The sequence below is a fragment of the Equus asinus genome, chromosome 1 (genome assembly GCF_041296235.1).
Source record: "Equus asinus isolate D_3611 breed Donkey chromosome 1, EquAss-T2T_v2, whole genome shotgun sequence".
Lineage (NCBI taxonomy): Eukaryota > Metazoa > Chordata > Mammalia > Perissodactyla > Equidae > Equus > Equus asinus.
The window spans coordinates 104721323-104747477 of NC_091790.1; the positions used below are offsets into that span (position 1 = coordinate 104721323).

At 35.7% G+C, this 26155-nt stretch overlaps 1 protein-coding gene across 2 annotated transcripts in view; it reads right to left on the reverse strand.

The window, feature by feature from the left end:
* Positions 1-26155, reverse strand: part of CDK13 (cyclin dependent kinase 13) — a 117490-nt gene continuing 91335 nt past the window's right edge. The window contains exons 10-14 of one of the 2 annotated variants that reach the window (XM_044770787.2): positions 20407-20523; positions 19710-19841; positions 13067-13272; positions 9724-9996; positions 1-9182 (exon numbers count right to left, since the gene is read on the reverse strand). In XM_044770787.2, the coding sequence (XP_044626722.2) occupies positions 8332-9182; positions 9724-9996; positions 13067-13272; positions 19710-19841; positions 20407-20523 (1579 nt within the window). In that variant the 3' untranslated portion in view covers positions 1-8331. Of the gene's footprint in view, positions 9183-9723; positions 10177-13066; positions 13273-19709; positions 19842-20406; positions 20524-26155 lie in introns of both variants that reach the window. The other variant, XM_044770783.2, reaches the window with a different exon arrangement.

The window sequence follows — 26155 nt, forward strand, 5'->3', positions numbered from 1 at the left end:
TTTGTGGCATTAAGTTTTGAAAATGATTACAATAGTTATATAACAGAACTGAAACATCATTATTTTTAAAATGGGTCTAAAATCATGAATTTTTCTACCAAAAAAGGGGAGAAAGTAGAGGGTTAGGATAAAGGGAACGGGCTAATTTCATTTTGTATAGGAGACAGTCCAGGCAACTCTTTCATTCCTGAAGTCATTATTCAAGAAATAGGCTTAAATATATCTTTGAAATATTTAAAGCCTAACAGAAAACAGTCTGTATACATTACGGATCAACAAAAGGTCCCCAACTACAAATTTTTAAAGAGAAAAAATCAATTTAGCAGAAGATTATAAACAAAGCCAGCAAGGTCGCATTAAAAAAAAAAAAAAACGGCAAGCAGAGTATAAAATAAACTGATAGAGAGGCCCAAGTAATTGTGGTAATATTAAAATTGGACCTAGTAGAATTCAAAATGTTAAAAAAGAAACTTGAATAAATGAACAAAGATTAAGTAGTTACGAACCTGTATGTGCTGAACATAGCACTGAATACACAAAGCAAAAAGGAGTGGATATATGAAGAAAAACACATAATAGCAATATAAGAATTTATTTTACATTTCTCACTCCTTGAGATATAAGTAAAGATATAAAGAATCTGACCAGTGCTTAACTAATAATATTGATTTAATGGTTATATGACAAATTGTACTGAAGGACATACCCATCCTAGCAACCAGGAAATACTTAGAAAATTTGTTTGCTTAGCAGGCTAAAAAGAATACTTAATAGGTTTCCAAAAGCAGACTAGAGACACTGACTCTATGTAGTAGAAACTATGTTATTAACAAAAAACTAAACTAAAAAATAAAATATAGCCAACCACCTGAAAAGTGAAACACACTATCCCAAATAACTGTTACACAAGCCATCAAATTTGCAGCCACCAAATATTTAGAAAACAATAATGAAAATACAACATTCTTCACCTATGGGATGGACTCAAAGAAATAATCAGAGGAAAATTCATCACATTAAAGTGATTTCTTTTAGAATTGAAAGGAAGAAAAAATAAATGGACCAATTATTCAACTCAAGAGGAAGGAATAAATAAGAGAAGTAGAAGAATGGAATCAAAGTTAAAATGCTGAAATAAGTTAGAAAAAATGATAGATGATTATTCCCTGATGGTAAAGAGGATGGGGGTAGAAGGGGGCACACCTGAGCGAGTCTAACCGAGGAGAAGAGAAAGACACAAAGAGGACATGTAATAGTAGATGATGTGTGTACTTAAAACGCTGAGATTATTAACTATATGAAAAACATTTTAAATATAAGGTAGACTGCATGATGAATTTCAAGAAGGAAAATTACCAAGATTTATTCAAGAAACAGAATCCTGAACAGAGCAGGAACCCATGAGGAAATAGAATTGTGAAGAAATACCTTCAAGAAAAGAGTCAGGTGTATCTAGATATAAATAAAATAGCATCAACTTCAATAAACAGACAATTCTCAGGGTATATTCTAAATCAAATAAGACATGAGAGAGTTTTCCAGTTTATTCTGCAAAGCCATCAAAACTAGACTTACCTCTTATGAATAAATACAAAATCCTAAATATAAGGTCAGTCAATAGAATACAGCAGCATTTATAATGGCTGGCTCAATATTAGATTCTGCTAATATAATCAGGGTCTCTCATCGATAGGTCAAAGGAGAAAATCCATACTAACATATTGGTAGACACTGGAAAAGCATTTGAAAAAAATTTAACATCTGATTCCAATAAATGGGCTTCATGAATCAAGATTCTTCTTAACATAAGTATTTTATTTCTATTCTATAGTTTAAATTATACTTGAGTGAAATACTAAAAATTAAACATTCATAAAATCAGAAATAAGAATGCCCATTATCATATTCAATCAACTGAAAACTATTAGAAATAATAGAAGAGTTATGCAATGTGGCCAGTTTAAAAAAAACACACACGACAGCTTTCCTATATATGCAGTGATTCGTTTAAAATATTACAGTACTTATAATAATACGAAGAGTCCATTTTTAAAAGCGACAAAAATTTTTGGAGACTTTTAAAAAACCAACATATCAGTATTATAGTAAAGAAAATTTCAAAACCTTTAATGAGGACATGCAAAAAATATATATATATTGTACTATGTGCTCAATGGAAAGACCCCCTAAGTGAATTTAAACACTTAGCGTGTTTCTGGTTAAAATCCTAACAGGATACTTGGGGAAAGTGAGAAAAATGATTCTGAAAGTCACTTGGGAAAATAAACAGGCAGGAATAGAAAACTTTGAAAAAGGACAGTTAAATTAAGTTCCATCCTACAACAAATAGTACTGTCTGCCATGTACTACACATTGTTCTAGGAATTGAAATTACAGTGATTAAAGAAAGGCTACAATGAGACATGCATAGTTTATAAAGATCTAACACAAGTACAGTACTTGTAACCAGAAGAGAAAGACCAGGGCTGGAACATAACTGAAAGCCCAGAAATGGACCCAAATGAGACGAAGCTGGTATTTCAAAACAGGGGATAGGATGAACTGTTCAACAAATGCTCTTGGCCTGGTTAGTATAGAGATTCAGAAAAGGAGTAACGTTGGATCCTTAGCTCACAACATCTAACGAAATAAATTCCAGAATGACTTAGAATTAAGTGTAAAAGCCAGAGAAGTAAGATGAAATTTGTGTGAAAATTAGAATAATCTTGGAGTAGACAAAGCTTTTCTAAGGAGAAAACATAAGCAAAAGATGAACAGACTACATACAATCATTAAATTTTCCTATATCAATACACACCATACTACAGTATTTTTTTCCCCTTGAGGAAGATTCGCCCTGAGCTAGTATCTGTGCCAATCTTCCTCTATTTGTTAGTAGTTGGGGCGCCAGCACAGCACAGCCACTAACAGAGACTGCTCTCTGTTAAGTAAGCCCCAGGGAACTGAACCTGGGCCGCCACAGCAGACTGAGCTGAACTTAAATCACGAGGCCACCAGGGCTGGCCCCGTACAGCATTTTTAAGACTATAGTTTACAAAGGGCTACCTGCCTTATATTAAGAGCTCTTCAAAGCAACAGAGATAAACACCTAATAATTAAACACATGAATAGTCAATAAACAAAAGACAGTTGGCTAACATAATACTGAATTTCAGTAGTAACCAAAGAAATATGAATTTAAACAAGATGATTTATCACCTGACAAACTGGCAAAGATTTAAAAATTTTAAGTACTCAACATAGCTAAAGGCAAAGCGAAAGCAAGAGGAATGTACAACTTGCAAAACTTTCCTGAGGGCAATCAGGATATAGCAAAAGAACTGCACTCTTTAGACCAGCAATTCCAAAGAAATTATGTGCATTTGTATGTATGTGTACATATATTTATGCAGATTTTCATCTCATTATTTATAACAGAAGTTAGAAATATTTTGTGTCTAGTAATAAGGAATTGTTAAATTAACGGTTCTTCTATAAAGGAATTATTTACAACCATTTAAAAAAGCGTAGAATTTAATTACTGAATAGACGGGTGTCCACGTTACTAAAAAAATCTAATTCAAAACCTATGGGCAGTATAATCCCATCCAGAAAAAAATTAGATACACATTCATATACATCATCAAAAGCAAAATATTAATGGTGGTTTATCTCTGGATATGTTCCTACATTTCCAAACACGTACAAATATAAACAGGAAAAAATAAGAGTTCCAGCTTTTAAGCTTTGTCAGTAAAACACGGCACAATGGTTAACAAGCGGTCGTCTTCATCAGATGAGATTATTTCCAAGAGTCTGTTCTGGATATAAGCAAGAAGAAAACAAGGCTAAATGGCCTGGAATTCTTACGACAGTTTATTTACAGACTATCAAATACAGCCTTTTCTTTTTTAAACAAATGGCTTATATTAAACACATTCGATTTAAGTTACAAGACTTGATACTAAAGTTCTTGCAGAAAAGCATGGCACCTTTACAACAAATTAACTTGTGAAAAAAACTTACAGGGCAATTCACTACAATCCGTATTTTGAATGCAATGAGAACTAGAAAATTCTTTTTTAATGGGACATTTGATATGGTAAAAAGAGTGAGAGCCACAAAATTCGTTAGTCTACATAATTCAAAAGGTAAGTTCTTTCCAGTATGATAAAAATTTTGTTTTCCTCATCTTCAATTGGGTCCCTTGATAGCTTATTAATCTGTTGGTAGCTTTTATTTCTAATTAAACTAAAAACAATTTAAGAAATTATGTAGAGAGGCCTTTGGTAAATGACAAACCATTGCTCCTCTTATAAAACCACTTGACATTATAAAACCTTGAAAGAATTTAAAAGCAATGTTTTCAAGGCAGATATTAATTTTCCTCCTACAAACAGAAAATGTTTCAATCAGATTCAGTCTTATTACCTAATTCTTAGAAATTTAAACTACTGTCCTTAAAAAAAAAAAAACTTTTTAAAGACTATCCACATATGAAGCAAACAGTCTCTACAAGGCTCCTAAATAAGTTTTCTAAAATTTTTAGTTTATTTCCTTATTTCTTCTGAATCATTTTTTCAGTTGACTTTTTTAAGCCATTTGTGTTAAACCAGTTGTTCAGGATTCTAAATTTATTTTACTATCACACTAATAAGTATTTTAATAGTCGCTTTTATTAAAAAGTTAAGTATTTACTGCGGAATTTAGATAAGGCTTAGAGAAACGAGCGCTGGCAAGCCATCTAAGTGTCATTGTTCTCAGCTGTTACAGTGAGGAGACGGACTAGATGATTTTAGATTACTGGAACATCCTGTTAGACTTCACAAATGTGAAAGCCAGCATCCCAGAGAATCAGCAGATCTTTATTCAAAGCTTTTATTTCAACTTCACTTTAAAAAAAAAAAAGTGAAAAATCATCCAAAATTGGGTTAAGCTCATAGCGAATGCAGAAACACTTGACTCCGAAGTACCAGTCAAGTTAGTCTGGAAGCATTTAACCCATTTACCTTCCATTTTTCTCAAGAAATCTTGATGTTTCCTACAAATCAGCCTATTACAAACTGGCCACGTGCAACTTAAAATTTGTTTTCATCATTGAGTTTCCAGTTGTTCTTTCCAAAACCTTATTTCTCTATTCAAATTTGACTTTAACACTTTACAAAGACACTCACATTTTTCATTTCTTACTCACTTAAGTGTAATTTAGATATAGCTGAGAGTAGCAAACACCACTAGCTTCTCCAGACCCTTTTTAAACCGCCTTGCTCACCGTCAGCCACTAGAAGCTCCGGCAGCGCCTTTCATGTTGACTGACGTAGCCCGCGCACTAGAAAGTACCCGGCACTTGGGAGGCACTCAACACATATTCACTGACAGAATGAAGCTCTGAGCCACAGGTAAAGCATTCTCTTAATTCACATTCCACAAACTATTTTAATCAATAAACCCCTTCAAATGAGTCTTTTAAAATTTCATGGGCGAGTGATTGCACCTCTCCAGCAAATAATGGATGAAGACTTGGGAAATACACTGAGTTCCATGCGGAAAAACTTGCTGTGTCAGGAAATACAAAAAGGAACTTCACGTGGGATATAATGAATATTTTCTTCTTTTGGTAGGTCAATCTTACCTATTTTCATCTTATTTGCAATCTGACTTACCTGTTTCTTCCCCAAAAACATCAGCAATATTTTATGTTGCTTAGATTTCACTCAAGAATACTCAGTGATTACTGCAGTCATTATCACCTAGAGAATCAGTGATTTCCCAATCCTGTTCTTTTTATTAATCCAAACTTGCTAAAGTATTACATGGTATGGAAGGATGCATTAAGATTTTGACTATCATATTTCATCAATTTTAAGACAAATTCTTTCATACAACAATGTCTCTATATTTGGGGATTATTTTACAGTGGATGCACCTTAACATTGTGTTGTAGTTTAAGTGGCAACATTTTTTCTAAGTGGTGCATAAAATATTGGTATGTGTCACATCAACACTGTTTTAGGGTGAGATTAGAAGCTGTGGTTTAAATTTTCAATTTCAAGGAACAATTTCCACATCCTCCCAGCCACTCTCCCAACATAAATATATAACTGAAATGTTGAATTAGAAAAACTATCCAAACACAGTTCCATTTTATATAAAATATTTAATTTTAAAACACAGGCTATTCATGTCACATAAATATCTTCAATTTCAGGTTAGCTGCTGTAGTCAGCAGAATTATCAAGTGTGACTATTAAGAATAACTTAGATACTGTCACTTAGAGGAAAGTCTAAAGCTCTAAGACTCACCATATTAAAATTTCAGATACTTGAATACTGTAGCTATTTTGCTAAATTTCAAAATATTTCTTCACTTCCTGCAATGTAGTTTTATTATAAGTTGTTAGTACTCAATATTCAAATAAAAGCAAAATAATTTTTTCTTCCATTCATTTCTTTCTCCCAAACAAAAAAAAATTCCATCAAAAAATAAAATGGTCAACCGACATCAACTCATTTTATAGCAGTAAAATGGCAAATTATCCACTTTAAAATGTCCTTACTGTCCCCAAACTACAACGCCTCCCATATATTGTTTGGAAATGAAGGTTCACAAGTCAGATAAGAGGGCACAGGGTTAAGAAACTGACTTTAGAACTGGAGCAATTTCCATTCTATAACAGTTGTTCCAATTTAAGATTCCAATCAAAAAATAAGTTACCAAGAGAATAATTAAAACAAAATGGTTAATTGGCACAACTCTCATTTCCAGAGTCTATTTTTTCCAGTTAGTGATAATGGAAACACTGGCTTTTTACCTTTGGTTCCTTTCTAGAATTATTCTAACTGTATGTGTGTGTGCACGTGTGTGTTTCTGTGCACATGAATAGATTTGACACCATGACAGTTTAGATAAGGGTTAGCCCACCATTCCTCGTTGCTTTCAATAGGAGAAAAAATGTTAAAATGAACTAAATTTGCTCGAAGTCTTGCAGAAGGAGTCATAAGAAACCTCACAGGTGAGGGAAGGAAGATAACAGGGTTTCTTCTCACTATGTTTTCTTTGTTTCCATAAATTCCATCTAGGTAATGTTTCTAGTTAACAAGTAAAGTGAATAGAGTTAATTTTTTCTTAAAATGGCAACTGCATAACTTAAAATATGGTGTTTGCCACCCCTCCCCCATGAACTTCAAAAGATCTATGCAAATTCTGTTATTACCTCTTACTTCTATGCTACTGCCCTCCAATTATCCATGGCAAGAGGAAACAGGGACAATATGGCAGCTGAAAGAAAATGGTACTCTAAAATTCTGTTAGCTATTTTAACCATTTAAATGACAAAACTTTCTAGGACTTCTCAGAAGGAACAAAAGGTACTGATTGGAGTTCTACTCCCTTTCTTTGTTCTGACTCTTCTCTCAAGAGAAGGTGGTAGTGGAAGGTAACAGAGCCCAAAGACAGGCAGAAAGGAGACAGTGTGATGGGCAGAGGGAATGGACCCCATGGGAACTGAGCAGGCAGCCCCTAAACACGGGAGAGCTCCCTGCCTCGCCAGTACAATGCATTGATTCCCTTTAGAAGACAAATGGGTGTAAAGGTTAACTGCTTTTTCAGACCTTAAGTTTACCTGTTAAGGCACTTACTTACCCTCCCCAGCCCACCCATAGTTTTCATATAAAACCCACTATTTCGTTTGAATGCATTTTGCTAGGCTATGATAATCTGCAAAGTAAAACAAAAATAACGTTGACCATTTTTTTTTATAAAACTGCTGCATCAAGAGAAAGGTTGTGTTTTATTTTCTGAAATGCACAAAGTACACCTTTCACAATAACACTGAAAGCAGGTGCAAAGACTGACAGTGACCTTTGACTAAAGGTAGCTTTGTAAAAAGAAAAATACCAAATAAATCAGTGCCCTTTCTGATTGTTGTAAAACTGGAGGGGGGAGGGGTTTGTTGGTTGTTACATAAAAGTTGGTCCAAACTTACAAAAAAAGCACAAATGTGCATAGTTCAGAAGATCTGCAGAGGGCCATAAAGACTTTTATGTCCCTAAGATTAGCATCCACTTAAAACTGCAAGAATACAAAATAAAATTGTTAACTAGAATTCGTGAAGATGTACAATTAATAGATCTAGTTTTTAGAACAGCATGAATTTAAGCAAAGGTTTTTTTTGTCTTTTTTTTTAAACTATTGTATGCAAGACCCTTTTCCACATAAAAATAAAGCTGTTGTTGAATTAATATTATTCAAGTCTCTTGGACTGCTGCCTTAAATCGCAGCTAGAAAAGTCTTTCCAGATAAAAATGATGTGCCTGAGGAAAAACAGATACTCAGTATGGTAACCCTCTGCCTCGACCTCTGCCAGTTGATGTGCTAATGTGTCCCCTGTATCCTTGTGAATATCCAGGTCCTTGAGCAGGAGAAGTCCAGGTCTGTCCATGCATGAGGCCAGGGCCGCCTGGGTTTTCCTGTAAGTTACCACCATAGTTATAGTTGTGCATCTTTGCTGGCAAAGGATGAGTACTCTCGGGCCCTGTGGAAGGGTCACTGCTGTTTGCCAGGACTGCAATGGGGCCATGGCTATATTCAAATCTATGGTCCTTGTCTCCACTAAACAACATGGGACCAGTATTGAGGTAAATGTCTCCATATCCAGCTACTGAACTAGGAAATGACTCCGAAAAGGCAGAAGGCTGAGGTGGCCCACCAGAATGAGATGAAGTAGTACTGTAGTTGTCCAAAGACTGAATATCAGAGTTCCCGATGAAGCTACGTCGTTCCAGTGGTGGAGCAGAGCTACCCCCTAGACCATCACTGCTAACATAAGGAGCAGAGGAGAAGGAAGAAGATCCAAAGTTGTCCTTGTAGTCTGAAGTGGGTACGTAAGTGTCTCCTACTTGGTAGTCAATACCACCTTCTCTTTTGGGATCATCCTGGGGCTGATGCTGAGCAAGAAGCTGTAACAGCGCTGCTTTCACTCCGGCATGAGGGTCAGTTAAGGAAGAACCAGTGGTGGGGACGTGCTGGTTTTCTGTCCGATAATCCAGATCTTCCTCAGTGACTGGTGGTGGTTCAGGTGGTTCAGGAGGTCGCTGATCAGGAGGCAGAATGCGAGGCCGGTCTGGTTCTGGTGTGAGCTCCAATATCCTCATATCTTGGTGTTGGATGAGGTCATCTTGCCCTGAGTGAAACAAAGCGAAAAAAAAGAGAACAAAGTTACCATGGAAAACTAACCGTTCAAAATAGTTCCTGTTTCCTATGGGTGGGCCTAAAGATCATTAGAAGTTCCATCTCTAGCAAAAAAGACAAAAGGAAAGAGGTATGTAAGTACTAACATTACCTGCTACCATTTAAGTCTATGGTGACTGAAAAACTTGACTGTATTTGACTTTTGAAAAGTATCTCACGTATACCTATTTTTTTGCTTGAAGAACAAAAGCTACTGTATACATAAAGTTTCTGCCTCGGTCAATCATCCTGTTGTAGTTGGAGTAAAAGATTATTTCTTAACGATAGGTTTACCTGAAAAAAATCTATGGCATTCATATTGAGTTATCTCACACATGGATAAACAGACAAAGAAACCAAGCCATAACCAGCGACCTGAAAATTTTCAGGACATCTAGCAATGCCACGGAACAGTACACATTACAAATCATCAGCAACAGCAAGAAAACAGTGTGAACACAGCTGTGTTAGTGGTCTGCTGTCTGCACACTCACCCGAGACCGGAGTGCTAGGTTCTGGAGGTGGCCTGAGTTGTAACGACGCTTCATGTCCCGATCCATTCTCCCTCTCTTCTAGTAGCACGTCTTTCTGCTTCGACTGCTGAGCCTTTATTAACTGAGTCAACAGAACCGCAAATGCGCTCTGCACAGCAGCCTGGGTAGCATCAGTCTCCACTTTAGGCTGGATGCTCTGAGAAGAAGGCTGAATTCCTCCCAATGGTTTCGAAGACTCCTGCTGTGGTGTTGATGGATCTGTCTGTTTTTCACCTGTTGCCAAAATTCCAGCAGGAAGGTTTATTTTATTGAGCTGCTGCTGAGTCTCAGAGTTTACCTTAATGTTCAACACTTGGACAAAATCAGCCATATTAACACTTGTTTTAGATTGTAGTAGGTTTAGTAGAATTGCCAATTCACTGTGGTTTAACTGCTGTCCAGGGCCTGTTTTTACTAAAGACAAAATTTGTATTAATTAGAATTCATAATTCGCAGCTCTCCCTTGCCCCCCAAAATGGCTCTGTATTACCATGTTAAAATGCACATTTGTGGGACAGTGTTTAAGAAATACTGTGAAAAGGGAATCTCAGTCTAGTTCAATTTCCTGTACATTTAAGATGTAACTGCACATAAATTTAAACAAAAAAAACTGCAGTGCATTTTGAGTAAATTATTTTTAGGAGTAAATACTTCAAAAGGAAAATCCAAACTACCATCAGAACCCCATACTATAGACATAACCAGGAAATATCACTTGTGAATGGAAATAGATGATGCTAACAACGACAGCAACAGTGTCAGGGGCTAAGTATTTTATTTCCTTCATTCCTCACAAGAACCTTATAAGGCATGCTCTATTATCAGCCTCGTTTTTTTTTTTTACTGAAGAAGAAACTGACATCCAGAGAGACTCAATAACTTGCCCAGGTCACAAACGCTGTAAGTAACCGAGCTGAGATTTGAACCCATGGATTCTGATTCCAGAGTCTGAGCTCTTAACCCACGGTATTGTTTATCTAAAATAATGCTTATTACCTAAGAACCTAACTTTATCTTTGCAGTAATTTCAAACTAGGATATTGTGGACTCTCTGATAAAATGTATTTTAATTCATTTTTTAAGTTAGGTCACTTTGGGTAAGCTAGGAACTCCTACAGAAGCATGCTTACAATGTGCACAGAAGAAGGCATTAACTCAGCACCAGAAAAACAGAACCAGTTATTTTTCTTTTTCCAATTTTCAGTTTAGACTTGTGACGGTTTACAGAGGCTCTTGTGCAAGCTTATCTGAGTCATATACAACAAGGCTCAAATGCATACAATACTAATATGTTAAGAGAGAATACAGACAGTGATAAGCAATTTCCATAACCACAGATGACAGACTAATAGAAGAGAAACCAAAGATGATAAAATGCTGATGATTAATGCTATCTTTTTATATTCTCTCTCTACATATTTTGAGATAGTCTTCATTCATTCTTAATATTATTTTTAGATTAATTCAACACAAACTTTTGCAAGTTCTTCTTGTGACCTGCAGGCATTAATAGGGAACCAAGCTTGTTCACTACACCCCTGAAGTTGGTTTTGTTCATTTTCCCTTTCACTTCTCTATTAGCAGAGGCTGTCTCTGCGTGAGCTCAGAGAAGTATTCTTTAACTATGGTGTCTCCTCTACAGAAGGGGCATTTTCTTATTTCAACACACTGATGATGTCTTGAAAGACAAAGAGGATTCATTCCTATTTCAAAAAACCAAAATTCTCACTTCTTAATAGTAACAGTTAAAAAAAAAAAAGGAAAACAAAAAATAAAATGAAGCTCTCCCCCATTAACAGGGCTGTTAAATAGGTTAGAGCTAAGAAACAATAACAAAATGAGCCCAGAAAGGGCAATTCATTTTTTAGCAGCTAAAATAGAGTGAAATATCTACCCTCTGTTACATTAGGTTTGCTGGTGAAGTAAGGACATCAGTTCCGTGAAGAGCAGTAGAAATGAAGACCTGATAGTCTTGTTAAGGAATATGACAACTGTCACCTGGGACAGCTGACACCATCCAAATTTCCTGTTACTGCGAGCTCAAATCCTTTTTCAGGAGCAGACGGCATAGAAAACGTAACATTTATAAATACAAATTATGAAAACTTCCTGTGGCTTCTCTTTTGCCCTTCTCCAAATTTTACATATTTTTAGCATGAAGACAAGTAATATTGAACTTGATATAGACAGCCCTCACTGTACACAGCACATGTGTTCTCCAAAGCTACGCATATCAAATATTTTCATGTATGAGGGGAATTCAGTATTCCAAGAAAGGAAAGAATACTTCTGAACAACAAATAACAACTGCTTTTGCTTTATAAAGTAACATGCATCAGCACTTTAGTCTGACCAAGGCCAAGTCTAAACTTGCAGATTACATGGAAATGCATTAACGGGAATCTCTCTAACCTTTCTCAGCTTATCTACCATATATTTATCCTCAACCACCAGAAGTTCGATCTGACCACGGATCTGTTTTAATCAACTAACTGATCAATATGTACTCATCTCTTAGTAAGTGCTAGGCTACTTTTTCATGTTTAATAAATCACCACCTCCACAAACAAACATTTTTTTCATAACAGTCTCTGTTTTCATTAAAAAAATTAAGCTAAAGTTGAATGTTTTCTGTTCTTGAGGTAAAATGAGGGAGTGGATTCCATTTTTTAAAAAGTTGTTAACTAAATGAGAGAATGAGTTTAATACACTTCTGACAACATTAAAGCAGCTTACTCGTATAACAGATTGAGTCAGAGGAAGAAATTTAAGTTTCCCGAAAATATTCTTCTTTATCAAACTTCAAATCATTTCTGGCACAGTATTAAGATGGCAATCTTTGAGATTCTATAATATAATGGGAATTATATTAAGAGTGATCCGAGGACATTACAAACAGTACGAAAGAGCTCCTCTGAGTTTTTGGCTAGTTTCCTCTATCTTCGTATTCTTTAAGCACCCACAGACACTAAATGCTGAGCCTCCATGAGAACGGGGTTAGTAAAAGACCTACTGACTCCTGCTCTAGGGAGAAAAGGAAACAGGGAAATCTGACCAATCACTAATCATATGCAATGTCATGCTTTCTTTATAAGTTAACCTTACCTTAAAATTGCTTAATATTGTGGTGCCAGTGGCAGTGAAACGCCTGTACTGGCACACAAGCAAATAACAAGGAAATGTCAAGTTCGGTGCATTAACCTGACCTACAGCCACAAGATGCTTTACCACTAGAACAATACAATCAACGCTAGCCACACACCAGCGCGAAGAAAACCAACCCACCCACGGAAGCATTACTGACCAGGTGCTACATTCGAGTTGCCCTGAGATTTCAGTTGTGAAGACGGCAGCACACCCTGAGGGGTACTGGTTCTGCTGTCATCCAAGCCCAGAGACAAGTCCTTTCTGGGGGCTTTAATTGTGGAAACATCATCAGTCATGCCCATCTGCTTCTGTCTTCTTCGTTTTTTACTCCATAACTCATGACAATCTTGCCATAAAGGAAGGCTGGAAATAAAAAGTATTAAATTGTTTGTCAGTGACATTTCTTGACAGCAACAAAAAAATGCCAATATTTACTACGTAGCACCAAAGCTGCCAGCCCCAATCTCCCGCAAGTTGCTCTTGAAGACTTCACACACAGGCTCTGTAAACTTCTCCAATAAAAATCATCCTTGATGCCCCACCTCCTTCAGGGCTTCACCTTTACAGACGGACTATTTTTCTGTGGCTTCTGAATAAGCAACAAGTAATCATTTGTTAAAACTATTAATGAAGAATATATGTTCATAAAAGTAGGTTACTATTATCCTTGGTGCAATCTTTTAAAGCCAATTCTATCACAGTATATCATACATTGAATAGGATATGAAAAAAAGGGCAAAAAGTAAGCCATTTGCAGAAACTAGACACAGGATTAAAAAATAGTAAACGCTAGGACATAACATTTGTGAGAAACTCTCTAGTAAGGATTCTATTTTTTAATATCCTCATATTTGCTTTTACGATCAAATGCTTTAAAATTAAACTGACGCTACAGAGGAATTTCAAAAATAGGTAATCCAGGCTCATTACTCGTTAACAAAGAGTTCTAAATAACTAGCAACTATCAAAATTACCCACAATTCTACCTTAATGTAATTTCATAAAACTGCAGAAAAACTTTTGCTTAAAGAAAAACATAAATATTTGATTTATAAATGTTTTCTTCTTAACCTAATAAAAAGTCCAATGGGAAGTTACTATTATATCTATTTTAAAGATGAGAAAATTGAGGCTTGGAAAGGTTAATAAACTTGCCCAGAATATCTACAAATTCCCTTAAGCAGCCCCAACCTGGTGATAGGCGTCTGTAGTCTTCAAACTGGTATGTTTACCTCTAGGAATACACGAAGACTTTCTATGGGGGTGGACCTGGAATTGTTTTAAAGGCATTTCCACATCCATATGTCCTCTTTTCTAAAATTGATCTTTGAGAATGGCCTGCATGTTCAGCAAGTTCTTTCACACCTCCTCCTTCACAATTACTCTCATCTCATGTCATAAAATAAAGGCATATGCAACAATATGGTCGAATCTTAGCAATATTATATAATATTAAGTTAAAAAGGTCATTCCCGAAAGATTACATACAGCATGACACCCTTTTATATAATTAAAAACAACTAAAATTTTAAAATATAACTTTTTATGAGTACATATAGATGGCAACAAAAAGAATATACAAAAGAAAACAGGGATGATGGTTACCTCAGGTGGAGAAGGCAAGGGGATAGGTCGTGGTGGGGGAGAGGGTATGATATGATTGAAGTAGGTTATTTTCAAGGTTGTAGCTTTTATTTGGTAGGTTCATGGCTGCTTATTAACGTCATTTAAAATAACTAATTAAATTAAGTAACTAAAACAAAAAAAGAGAGCCATGCATGGACCAATGATGAGTGACACAAGGATTATGATTAAACCAAGTCTATGCACCTGAGGTCCAAAAACAAAACAAAGGCATACCTCTCAGCCATCTTACTATGGTGCATTGCCTCAGCGTGTAAAAACCTCCTGGAGTAACAAACAAAGGGACAATTTGAAATATTGATATTGGGAACCTTTAAGGCATCATAAACCCGCCAAAGACTTTCCTTTCTGTGTGAGTGTGAGTGTGTGTTTCTGTGTGTGTGTGTGTGTGTGTAAGCTGTGAGGGCGGAGCCTCTGCTGGGACATTCTGAATTCAAACATACTGCAGGACTGCAGAGTGGGGTAACTGGAGCGATCTCACTCCTCCACCCTGATGTTCAGGGAACGCTCTGCTCTTGTGGGAGAGTTCCATGAGAGTAAAGCAAAGAAATCCACTAAAAAGGAATTTAGTTCCCTCCCCCAGTTTCAAGGTAAGAGATTCTTTACAGATGATCTCAACACTCATCTCTAAGAAAGATAAATATGACCCAACAAAGAGCTATGACAGTACAGGTTAGTGACGCTGACTCTTAGATGTACCAGGAACGTTTTCCAGGATGACCAACTATGTGCTTTCCTGAAGGTTCAAATACTGGCTCAGCCACTTACTTACTGTGTCTCATTAGGCAAGCAACTGGAGCTCTGTGCCTCAGTTTCCTTATCTTTAAAAATGGGTTTAAAAATACAATCTACCTTATAGGGCGAAGGTCACATTCTACATTAACATGTGGAAGGTCTTGGACAGTGCCTCTCACACAGGAGGTGCAGTATTCATGCCTGATACCATTCACCATCATTTGACAAAAGTAGTTTAAAACTACTTTTGTCAAATCATATCATGAAATACTTATTCCAATTACAGTTGATCGTATTTTATGAATTGTTTAATGCTTTTTACTTGTTAAGAAAAAACAAAATTATAGGCTAACTGCCAGTCTAATTCACTTTTTGGCAATATATACATTTTCCTTTTCATTAAAATACATCAGAAAAGTTTGACAGAACATCTAATATAATTAATGGAGCTACTTCCTATTTTTTTATACCCCACTCTCATTTGATTATTCCTAAAAAATTGATCATTATTTCACAAAGGAATACCAAGCCCTTCTTCATGGTCCTTACCTCATAAATAATTTATAATTTTAACTACTCATTACATATTACAAAATGAGAGATACTACACTGCTTATATAAATATTTTTTTAATTTAAATATTAGGTCAAAATCATTATAATTTTGACCTGATTGCTTTAGTGATGGATCTAACAAGAGCTGTCCCATAATTTATTACTGGTTTATAAAATGTTCACCAAAATGTGTATTAACACGTTTATTTTTAATGTAAAAATGTAGTCAGGTGTATGGTCTGCTAAAACTAAGAGAATTTAGATGATGCGTTTGACAATATGCACAGTGTTTCCAATTAGGTCATGTGGCAGACATTTTCCATAAACTGAATGGGATACAACTATAGTTCCAAGGTTTTAACAAAAACACGTATTTTAAAAATGTAATAAGAAGGCCAGCCTTGGTGGCCTAGTGGTTAAGTCTGGCACAGGTTCGGTTCCCAGGTGCCAACCTACACCACTTGTCCATCAGTGGCCATGCTGTGGCAGCACCTCACATACCAAAAGAGGAAGACTAGCAACAGATATTAGCTCAGGGCAAAACTTTCTCAGTGAAAAAAAAAGTCAGAAACACAATTTAACAAATGGATTAGCAAAGCAGCAATGAAATTACACAATGACTTCCTAATCTTTTCTACATATAGTCAATCAAACAAGTGCTAATAAAACAAAAAGTAACAAGTATAAAAAGAAACTACTTAAGTATTCGTAAACTTTCTTTGGTTTATTTTCTCAAAATATGAAAAAACAAATGATTAATGACTAGATAGATCGTTTGGCAAGTCATGTAGTTTCCCAATCATTACTGTCAAGAATATTAAAGGAGAAAAGAATTTTAAGTTGACATCTGAAAGGCCATTAAAATAATTTTGATGACAGATCACTATGTGATTTTTAAGACATAATGTGGAAGTTCAAAGAAGTCAGTGCTATAACTATGACAAAACTCTATGCATTCTCAAATGGTTATTTACAAGGATACTTATAAAAAAATAAAATTACAATTAATGTGGAATTATGTTTCATTCTAGAATAAGTAATATTCATCAACAGATATGCAAATTACTTAGGAAAAAAAATCTCAGCCCTATCTATTTCATTAGGTTGCATTTCCAACAAAACTTATTAATTTTTTTCCCTTTTTTTCTTTATTTGCTGAGGAAGATTCACCCTGAGCTAGCATCTGTTGCCAATCTTCTCTTTCTGCTTGAGGAAGATTCGCCCTGAGGTAACATCTGTGCCAATCTTCTCTATTTTGTACGTGGGGCACTGCCACAGCATAGCCACCAAGTGGTGTAGGTCTGCAGCCAGGAACCAAACCTGGGCTGCTAAAGCAGAGCGTGCTGAACTTAACCACTAGGCCACAGGCCTGGCTTCTTCCTATGCTTTTGTTATGTGAGCTGCTGCCACAGCATGGCCACTGTCAGATGAGTGGTGTGGTTCTGTGCCCGGGAACTGAACCTGGGCCACTGAAGGGGAGCACACCAAACTTTAATCACTAGGCCATTGGGGCTGGCCCTCTTTCGGTTTTTTAACAAATATATATTACTAATATTTGCAATGACAATTTAATCAAGAAGAAAAAGAGCTTTCTAGTCAGAGGACATTTTTTAAAATTAAATTTACATTTACATATAAATAATTGTTTAGAAGAAATACAACAGGGTAATCAATAAAATACTTTCAAACATATGTTCAAATATATGTTACATTAAAAACCTGCAGAAGCAAAATAAATTCAAGATGAAAGAAGAACAATGTCCCATTGTTCAGACATCTTCTACATGAATGGTGGTGAATATCAAAATGCTGATATTTTGATTCCACTGGACACATTTATAAGAGTGATGTAACTGCTCCATTTAAGTGTCAACACTTATGATACACTGAAAACTACTTCTTTTGCAACTAGTTGAACCCTTGATTTTAAAAAGTTTAGGTGTCAATTAAAAATGTGCTTGATACAGATTTACTAGAATTCTTGCATGTGGATCATTTAACACAACCAAGAGATCAACTTAGTATTACCAATAATGGGAGAAAAATGTTATTATATTCCTCTTCATACGACAGAGCAGGAAGCACACATCACTACCTAGGCAGTGTTCCTGCCCTGCCCCCCCCCAAAAAAAGAGTTTACTCTGATTCTGATCACCAGAAAGCAATCAAGCCAGATTGTAGAATGTGCCACGAAACAGCTAGCTTGGACGCTTTGAAAATGTCAACGTCATAAAAGCCCTCCCAAGAGTGATCAAAGACCAAAGAGATACAACAACTAAATGAAATTCAGAGCTGTGAATAAATTCTTCAGCCAAAAAAAAAGAGAAAACAATAGGCCATGAGGGAAATTATCAGAGCAACTGGAGAATTTGAATATGGACTATCTATTGGATATTGCAATGTTAAATCCCTTATGCTTTATAACGGCTCTGTACTTATACAGAATAAAGTCCCAGTTCTTACAGATACATGGCTAATTATTTGTAAGTGAAGCGTCACTTCCACAATATAATATTCAAATAGTTTAGGGGAAAAAGTTTATATAGAGTGAGAAAGTAAATGTGTCCAAATATTAACTACTGAATCTAGGTGAAGGATATATGAATCTCATTGTACCATTCTTCCTATTTTTCTGTAGAGTTGGTATTTTTCCAAAACAAAGGTTGGTAAAAAACTCTTTGAAGGGGTACTAGACCCAAAGTTTCAAGACTGTCGATATATACTGATAAGCACAAAAAGCCCACAGAACAACCAATTCAACAGTGAATGACTCAGGTCCCTCAACACGTCAGATGATAGACCCTTTTTGCCTTTCAAATCATCTCATAAAAGCTATTTATATACAGTTCGGTAAAAACTTAATGAGGCTGAATATGATGATCTCATAGAAACATAATAAGCCTAAGTGATAAGTGGAAGAGCCAGGATTTGAACTCCAAAGCCCATGTTTGTTCATTTACAACATGCTAACTGTATCACATACAAACATGTTATTATTATAGGGATAGGCTTGCTTTTATGATGCTATCATTTATAAAATTACTAAGAAAATTCCTACAAAGCTGCTAGATCCTATCAAGGAGAACCAAAGAGACTGCCTTGTCCCCTCCCCTTCCCCCAAATCAATCCTAGAGAAATTACAGGAGCCACAAGGGAGTGAGGATTCAAGAACCCAGCTATTCTGACGCCCAAACTCTATGCATGTTTCCTCCATTCAGACAATAAACTCATTCTAGACAAGCTTTTGATACTAATATTACTTCATTCAGTGATAAGGATTTTCTATTGTGTAGTATGCCAAGGAGTATTTCAGAACTTCTCTTTCATTCTGGACTAACTTGAATTTCAGAGCTGGCTCCACCCTTTACTACATTTGTATTCTTGGGCAAGTTTCTTAACCTCTTTGAGCCTGCTTCCTCCTCTGTAAAATGGTGATGATAATAATAATAATAATAATACCCACCTGATAGGATTATAAAGACTAATGTAATACGTGAAAAATGCTTAGCATAGCACTCAAAATTTTAGCTAGAGCAACTAGTAGCAGCGCAGGCAGTAGTACCGGCAGAAGCAGTACCAGAGCAACAGCAGCAGCAGTGAGATTTTCTCAGAGTTGAAATATATTAATAAAATTAGCCAGAGTGAAGGCTGCTTTTGCTAATTCTATGGTGAGCTGAACATTAAAAGCAAGGCTCTGCATCCTGGATATAAAAATTATATGTATTACTGCTATTCTGTTTCTTTTGATTTATTCTATTTCTTTTGACTGACTAATCATGGAAAAGCTGCTGATTGTGATAGATAGATGTTATGAACACTGTCCAGATTCTGCCTATACGGGATCTAATATAATAAAAAGCCACTTACTCTGGCGGAGGCATTTTTGAAGGTTCCACATCTCGTAGGAACTCACACTGAAGAGCCTGTTCTGCAGTGCAGCGCTTACTAGGATCCAAGGCGAGCATGTAATCAAACAAGTCTAGTGCGGCTGCAGGGATACTGGCACAAGAGGATTACAGAGTCACACGTGCTCTCTGACACAAGTTTAATGTTTCTTTAGAAGCTTATTTTGAATATTAGCATTTTATAACATGTTCGCATTACTTTATTCCAATAAATTCCAAATTCTACTTTGAAGAAACATTTTCACACAATCTTGTAACTATTATTCTAAATAATTTGAAATTTGGCAAACAGTATATTTTACTACTCTATAGGTAATTTGCTGTTATAAATTAAGAAATGAATAGAATAGTTTCCTATAAGAAAATAAAAACCTGAGCTCACTTTGAAAACTGTTTCATTAAAATTTAAAATGATATTATTAAAGGTCTTTCATGTAAGCACCAAATCAAACACAAAACCCCAAATCATTAATTCCATAATGACGGTGAAATGGTAATTTGCATGGAGCAAAGGGAAACAAAATTAAACGACACAGAAGAATTGTGACGGGTCTACCTTGGGTCACTATAGAGCGACATTTAGAATTCACAAGAAATAACAACAACAACAACAAAAAACCATTTGATGCAATATAGATGTTTAAGCATCCCCTTCTTACAAAACAAATTCTTCTCTTAACTTTCGACGGTATTGCTTCTTTGGTTTCATGGTGTTGAAATAGGGTAGTTTGATTACATCGGGCCAGACTGCAGGACATGGACTCCCACATATACGGCTAAACAATACACAAAAAGAAGAACATCACTATAAACTACGTAGAAAAAATAATACATATTACTGCTATACAAAACATCAACTCATTTTTAAATACACAAAATTTGAAGTCCTAATATAATGTATAAGAAGTTTCATTAAATATTTTAGTCATCCCAACTTAATCACTTGTTTTAAGAAACCAACTTATTTTCAGTCGATGCTTTTAACACTCCAAACACCCCAGAGAGAACCTTCATATTTGCAAAATCAAATCTTAAGACACAGGTAACAGTGAAAATATGTTGACCACGTTTTGAACCAAAACAAAAAATTTTATGCCAATAAAGCTCTTCTCATGAATATAAGGAAGTCTGTAGTAACAGCAGAAACAGTTTTCCTACACTCAGGAAGGTCATTGGACTGTCAAGACTGCTGCTGAATTCTATTAACAGGAGGATCCTAAAAGTAACATTCTGGCAACATGAAAGTTCTTCAATTTTAGTGCTACTGATTTCAAGGTATTTAGAAACTTGAATTGCTTTACACTCTGCTTATCTATACCTTGCAAACCCTCATTATTTTTGTATTAATTAGTAAGTCCTTGTTATGGCAATTTGTAGAAGAAATGCTATAAAAAATCTTATTCCTTGTACATGCCAGTCTCTTCTTCCTTACAACCCAATTTTCACAACCTCCTCAAAAATATACTAGCTTCATAGGAAAAAAGGCCAAACTGGGGAGCACAACTATCTATGATCTGGTCCCAACTGCCCTCCTAGTCTCATCTCGCAATTCACCTCTCCCCACAGAAGCACCACTCCTCCATGTCCACCCTCACAGTCCTTCTCCCTAGCTTCTACCTAGCTGAATCCTTTTCACTTCTCAAGATTCAGATCAAAAGTAATCTATTCAACGAGTTCTATATCCCCAAGCCTACCCAGAATGGTCACTCTCTGCCTGCTACTTGTTTCTTTTGACACTATTTAGTCCTGCTTTCTATTTTAGTTGTTTACATGTCTGTTTCTCTTTCTAAATAATCATTCAGGAACCATGTCCCTCACTTTTGTATACTTTCCCAAGTAACTACATAAACATAAATAATTAATTCCAGGCAGACTGATGTGTATTATAACATAAGTATAAAGTATATTGGAATAAAAGAAATGGAGCATACTTTCAACCGGAGAAATACAAGAAAATATACTCAAGTTAGGGAAGGGTGCAGAATTTTGGCTACAACTCCAAGATTAAGTAAACAACAGACAGGTGGCAAAGGGAATGAAGGAAATATGTTACTGGCAAACAGAAGTGCACAGGCAAAGGCATGGAAGTAGCAAAGTGTGGGTATTTGGGAGGAAGACAGGAAATCAGGAGAGGTGGAATTTAGGGCTCAGGGAGGGGTCGTGGGAAGCACAGACCGAGGTCACACAGTACAGTTTTTAAGAGGCAATTTGCCTAACTACAATTAAGACAGACTTTGAAGACAAACTTCACAACTGAATCCTGTCTGGGTGATATTGGTCAAATTACATTGTGTAAGAATCTATTTCTTCTTCTGTAAAATAGAGATTAATTTTACTTTGAAGCTGTGAAACTGAATGAGCTAGCATCTGGCCAATTAATAGCTTTATAATAAAAATCAGTTTATTACCTATTACCTCTTAGCTAAACAGTTTCAATTATTTTATTTTATATGTTGTAAAAAGACTTGAGTAGTGAAGTTACCTAACTGGTAGCAGCATACAGATGGAAGAGACATTCTGCGGCAGGGAAAGTTACTAGAAACTAGGAAAGCAGGCGTGACAGCCATTGATGATAACTGCTTATTAGCAAAATCTGCCTGATGGCTAGCCAGCTATACCAAAAGCATTTACCAAAGATGTCTTGAAATACATAATATACTAAATCCCCAAATATCTGAGGCCTATTTTGGGCATCTATTCTGATCTACTCACATATCTACTCTCGTGTCAATACCATATGGTAGCTTTGTATTTTTCATAAGGCTGACAGGACAAACTCCTCTATCTACCCATTCCTGCAATTACTCTTCTCAGAATTTTCTTAGATGAAATGTAGAATCAGTACCGTCAACACTCCAAAACTAAGAGAATCCTGTTGGGATTCAACTACTGCTCTGAATTTATAAATTCACTTAGAAAGGACTGCTATCTTCACAAAGCTTAACATTTCTATCCCAGAAATACTCATTTTATATTTCTTTCAGTTTTATATATATTTCTTCAATTAGATCTTGTATATTCTTACGGGTTTTATTTTTTGCTTTTTGGAATGTGTTCCTGTGCCTCTTGTGCCTATTATAATATTTCCAAGGAAAACTAGGAAAGTTTTATTACAGGAATGGTTGAAAATTTGACATACACAATTTTAAGGTAGCCGCCAGAGATTCTATAGTCCCTAACAGTTTTAGTAGTTGTTTCTTTGAGGCTTTCCAGGGTGACAACCATATCACCTATAACCAGAATTCATCTACACTTTTTTTGATGTGCATATCTCTATCATTTTGGTACCTTACATTAGGTGGCAGTTTTCAATGTGAAAATGATAATGGTGCTACACAATACTAAGTAATTTTGTTTTGTTTCTGATTTAAATGGAAGTACTTTCATTGTTTACCACTGGGAAGGATTATGAATTCTGGTTTGAGAAACACAACACATAATAAAGATACTCACAGACACACACACACACACAAATTCACACATATATCCTGTTAAGGAAGAATTCACCTGCATTCCTTTTTTACTATGAGTTTTATTTCTCTGGCTTTTAAATTTTAGAAAGATACTTTAGTTTTATCAGTTTGATTTGTAGAAACTTTATTATAATCATCATCTGCATTTTCCACCCTGGGCTACTAATGCCATGAATTATATTAAGAGATTTCCTAGTATTTATTCATCCTTACATTCGAAAGAGGACTATCTCCTAGGCCCAGACATACTATATTTTAGCGTAATGCTATAGTCTACTAGTTAACTTAGACCTTTTGCATCAATATTCATATGTGAGATTGTTATACAGCAGGAGTTCTCAAAAATGGGGTCCAAAGACCCTTAGGAGTCTAGCAGATCAAAGGTATTACTAAGACATTATTTGCCTTTTTCAATATGTTGACTTTGGTACAAGGCCAATGGTGAGTAAATTACTGACACCTTCGCATGATTCAAGGCAGTGGCACCAAACTATCAGCAGTAGGTACTCTTCCCTACCACACAATCACGCCATTGGGGGGCAATGTCACTTAAGAATGTACTTGTTGAAGCAGTAAAAATTATTAATGCTATTAAATCCTAACACTTGAATAAACATCTTTTTAATATTCTTAGTGATGAAATAGAAAATACTCAAAAAACTCTTCTGCAGCACAACAAAGTCTGATAGTTATCTTGAGAAACACTTGTGCAATTATTTGAGTTGCATGCTGAAGCAGCTGCTTTATTCGTGGAGCAGCAGTTTTACCTGAAAGAGCAACTAACTAACTATGCTCATTTCAGAATGGGCATCTGCCAGACACTTTCTCAGATATGAACAAAGTCAGCTTGTTACTTCAAGGAGACAACTGCAGTATTTATTGTCAATTATAAAATTTGAGCTTTCAAGAGAAAATCAGAATACTAGAAAACTTATACTTACACCATAAACTTGACAGTTTCACAATAAATACCTAAAAGTTTTTCTGATGAGATTAGTGGTGATAATAAATATTATAAAATGAAATGTTACATTTGGAAGATCTGCTCAATTCATTAATCCAATATTTTCCAAACGACCAATATAAAATGTTACAAAATCATCACAGGTAAAAGATCCATTCAGAAAGCAAGACAGAACAATGGATTTCAATATATTAGAGTACAAAAGACTCCTTGCTATGGTTTCAGATTGCACATTACAACTAACTTACAAAAAACTACCACTTATTTACTGCGGTTTCAAAGAATAATATGCAAAGTTACCTGAAATAATTATTCAGTGACTATTAAAAATAGTACACCACAGATATGCTATTATGAAGGTATACATGCTTCATTTTAAAAAGTATGGGAACTTTCCCTATTTCCCTATATTATGAAACAACCAAAGCCTATGCCTTTAAAGCTTTTAAAATTTCACCTGTGTGACCATCTAGGCCTGAGGCTGTGTGTATGTGTGTGTGTGTCTGTGTGGCAGCGGTGGGGGTGGGGTTTGGATAGAGAGAAACAGGGTTCTTTTCATTTTGATCCATTTTTAATTTCTTCCATGATCATAGGTGTTTTTTTATTTCATAAGCAATGTAAATTGTATGATATCAAGGCTCTTTTCCTGGCTGCTAGAAGGCTTAAAGTGTGACACTCATGTAAAAATAATTTTTCCTTCATTCATTCCATTTTGTCCCCACCTATGTTTCTCACTCTCTTTTGCCATCACTTTTTTAACTCATACTATACTTCTATCACAAAACTTTTCTAATCTGCCTAAAATACTTTCTGGAACAAGGCAAAGTACAAATAACTTGACCATGTGGTATAAAGGTCTTTAAGACAGATTCTGATTAGTATTCTCACCCTTGATCAGTTTACATGTATTTGTACAATGCAAACCCTAAATCTGATCACTTCTGAGGCTTTAGATTAGGGAAATATCCCAGCATTACTGCAAATGAGATGAGGGGGAGAAGTATTGGGAAAAATACATTTATTTAATTCTTACAACCTTAAGCATATTATTGGTCCTGTTTTACCTGTGAAGAAGCAAACTTAGAACATTATGGAACTTACCCTAAGTCACAAAAGCAAGCAGCAGCTGAGCTGGAATTAGAACCCAGGTCTGTAAGATTACAAAGCGCTCCCCCCACCCCCCGAATACACTCTGCCGCCTCCTTCAAATCAGGAAGACGTGTTTCTTTTATCAAAAACTCCCTTTTTTCTTCATGCTTTAAAAATAATTAATGCTAAATCAGAATCCCAAGAACATTCTTCACAGAAATTGAACAAAGAATCCTAAAATTCGTATGGGGCAACAAAAGACCGCAAATTGCTAAAGCAATCCTGAGCAAGAAAAACAAAGCCGGCAGAATCACAATCCCCAATTTCAAAACATACTACAAAGCTACAGTGATCAAAACAGCATGGTACTGGTACAAAAACAGGTCCACAGATCAATGGAACAGAATTGAAAGCCCAGAGATAAAACCACACATCTATGGACAGCTGATCTTCGACAAAGGAGCAGAGGGCCTACAATGGAGAAAAGAAAGTCTCTTCAACAAATGGTGCTGGGAAAACTGGACAGCCACATGCAAAAGATTGAAAATTGACCATTCTTTTTCACCACACACCAAAATAAACTCAAAATGGATCAAAGACCTAAAGATTAGGCCTGAAACAATAAGTCTTCTGGAAGAGAATATAGGCAGTACACTCTTTGACATCAGTTTCAAAAGAATCTTTTCGGACACTATAACTCCTCAGTTGAGGGAAACAATAGAAGAATAAACAAATGGGACTTCATCAGACTAAAGAGCTTCTTCAAGGCAAGGGAAAACAGGATTGAAACAAAAAACAGCTCACTAATTGAGAAAAAATATTTACAAGCCACTTATCCGACAAAGGGTTAATCTCCATAATATACAAAGAACTCACACGGCT